The following is a 2,500-nucleotide window of genomic DNA, read 5'->3' on the forward strand; positions in this document are numbered from 1 at the left end:
CCCTGCTGCATAAGCAACTTCCACCACAACGTCACCTTTTGGTGTCGCCTCGGCTCGCTTGGAACCTGGACGGAGGTGGTCCTAAATAAAGGACCTGTTGGCAGGTACCAGGGACTGTTTATCAGAATAGAAAGACCTGAAAACAAGGCGAGTAGAGGCGAGGCGAGTCCAGCAGGTACCGTGGGATGCAAAAAAGCGCCATTTTTCTGTCTTAAACTCCACCACTCGCCTGAAGAAGACCCAGCAGGGTCAAAACGTTGCTTTTTGTATTAAATATTACGCACGATCACACGCGTGGTCAAAAGGTCGCGGAAAACTGGGCACATTTTTACGCATTGGAAATTCTTTAGATATCCCTAACAGGTTTTATAAATGAGGGGAATCCCAGCCTGCAGACCGAGCCTCGGTACTGTGTGAGTTACCGGGCTGCCCAATATATCGTTTGTTTTTTAGCGCTATCGCAATATCAACCGGCGCAACCATACACTTCGCGAAAATCTGCGAGAAATCGCGATAAGACTCTCTAAATATCAGCAGAAAATTACTAAAATCTTTGGTTGTAGAATATCACAAGACAAAAACGTTGCCGGCTTAAATTAAGACAATCTACATGTATGTTTAATCTAAAACAAGGTCGAAAGTATGTTTGCTAAAGCAGATTTTTTGTATAACACCAATGTACTAGCCTAGATGAACCAGAGTTAGCTACCATACTACACAGTAACTCACAAAGTCACTTGCCCTATTCGCCACTGGTTCGCAACTCTACTTCTCTCTTCTGCCCATTGTTCCTCCCCCTGATCTCCCCCCTGATCTCCCCCTGACCTCTATCTCTTCTAGGAGGCTCATAATTAGGCCTGTGTGCCATCATAGGCATGCTCGCCAACGTTGGAGCGCTCGGTTTCTTCATCCACGTCCATTGTAATTTGAGCATGAACTTGGTCACTTCCGGTCAGTGATAGATAGCTGCGGAAGTTATTTTATCACAATTTGATCTCAAAATATCGTTTATGGCGGTTATATAATCCTCCAGTTTTGAAAATATAGTTGTTTATCATTAATATACACTATGCTGTATAGGGGTGTCCAACCTGCACATTGCTCTTTAAAAAGTTTAAAAAGTCATGTTTTAAGCGCTGCCTTTCATACTCAATTCAATGTTCAATTTGTTCAATAAAAGAGAGTTAGAAATGATTTCCTGTCATTAGTTTTGAACTCAACAAGCAGTTTGTTGTATTTTAGCAGAATACTGGAAGCAGAAGAACAGAGAACACTTTTAATATCTGATTATTTATCGCTTAAGTTATATCGTTAGCGCGATATTCAACAACGGCGTGGCATATTTTCCTCTTATGGGAGGTGCAGCCGAGCGTCTCCGTTACCTTGAAGCTGGAGATTTTGGGTTTCTCGGCGTGTGTGAGCGTGCCGTTGACCCAGGACACGATGGTGTCGTCGGTCACCTTCTGCCCGTCGCCCAGGTCCTCCAGGATGTTCAGCGTGTACCTGAGGGGAGCAGACAGCACCTTTCAAAATAAAAGCCTCACCTGCCCAGGTGATAGAAAATGGAACACCCTAAAGGGAAGGCCTTTTTTAAAGGTCCCATGGCATGAAAATGTCACTTTATGAGGTGTTTTTAACATTAATAAGAGTTCCTCCAGCCTGCCTATGGCCCCCCCCCCCAGTGGCTAGAAATGGTGATAGGTGTAAACCGAGCCCTGGGTATCCTGCTCTGCCTTTAAGAAAATGAAAGCTCAGATGGACCAATCAGGAATCTTGCTCCTTATGAGGTCATAAATGAAAAAAAAAGAATTTTGCACCTGGCTTTATCATACGTTCAGATCTATCTACTGAAAATATATGCAAAATCACGCATATTTAATGAAATAATGCTTAATTTGCATAATTAAACATGCAAATTTCCAAAACTTTTTTTTCTAAACTTGTGTAAGTAATCAACTGAGGAAGTTTCATGGTGATATCTATTATTTTAAAATGTTATCCTAATCACCTGTCGTGTCTCACCTTAATGAATAATCAGGAGATAGGGGAGGTAATATTGTGAGAGAAAAACTAAGAAATTCTGAGATTAAAATTGTAAAAATATTTTTTTTTTGCAAACTGATTCAATGTGGTTTCTGGACAAAAAAATAAATAAAATATTCTTCAGATTTTTTTTAATTTAATCTCAGAGGATATCCACGTCTTGTGTGTGATGTAAATGTGTCTTACGACTGTACTTGTCTTTGAACTTGTGTGAATCGAGCTGAGCTGAGCGTGAAGGTCTGTGAACTAGTAGTCTGTGGTGTAGTCTACGTATACTCACTAAGAAAGCTCCAGGATTTCCATATACCCCACTTTAAAATGCGCATGACATACAACAACATACTTTCCATCATATTTTTGACATATTTTGAATTCTCATGTGTTTTTTTTTCTTTGCAGAGGCTAAATAAAGGTATTTCAGCTGTGAATCGGTGCATAAAAGTCTATCAAAATGCAG

The 2,500-nt window shown here is 40.7% G+C and overlaps 1 protein-coding gene across 1 annotated transcript in view; it reads right to left on the minus strand.

The window, feature by feature from the left end:
• Positions 1-2,500, minus strand: part of LOC120570534 (plastin-2) — a gene marked incomplete at its 5' end in the record, with an annotated part of 7,312 nt that overhangs the window by 2,317 nt on the left and 2,495 nt on the right. Inside the window, 1 exon segment of the mRNA XM_039818926.1 lies at positions 1,383-1,503. Coding sequence (XP_039674860.1) covers positions 1,383-1,503 — 121 coding nt within the window.

Source organism: Perca fluviatilis, chromosome 12, assembly GCF_010015445.1.
Source record: "Perca fluviatilis chromosome 12, GENO_Pfluv_1.0, whole genome shotgun sequence".
Taxonomy (NCBI): Eukaryota; Metazoa; Chordata; class Actinopteri; order Perciformes; family Percidae; genus Perca; species Perca fluviatilis.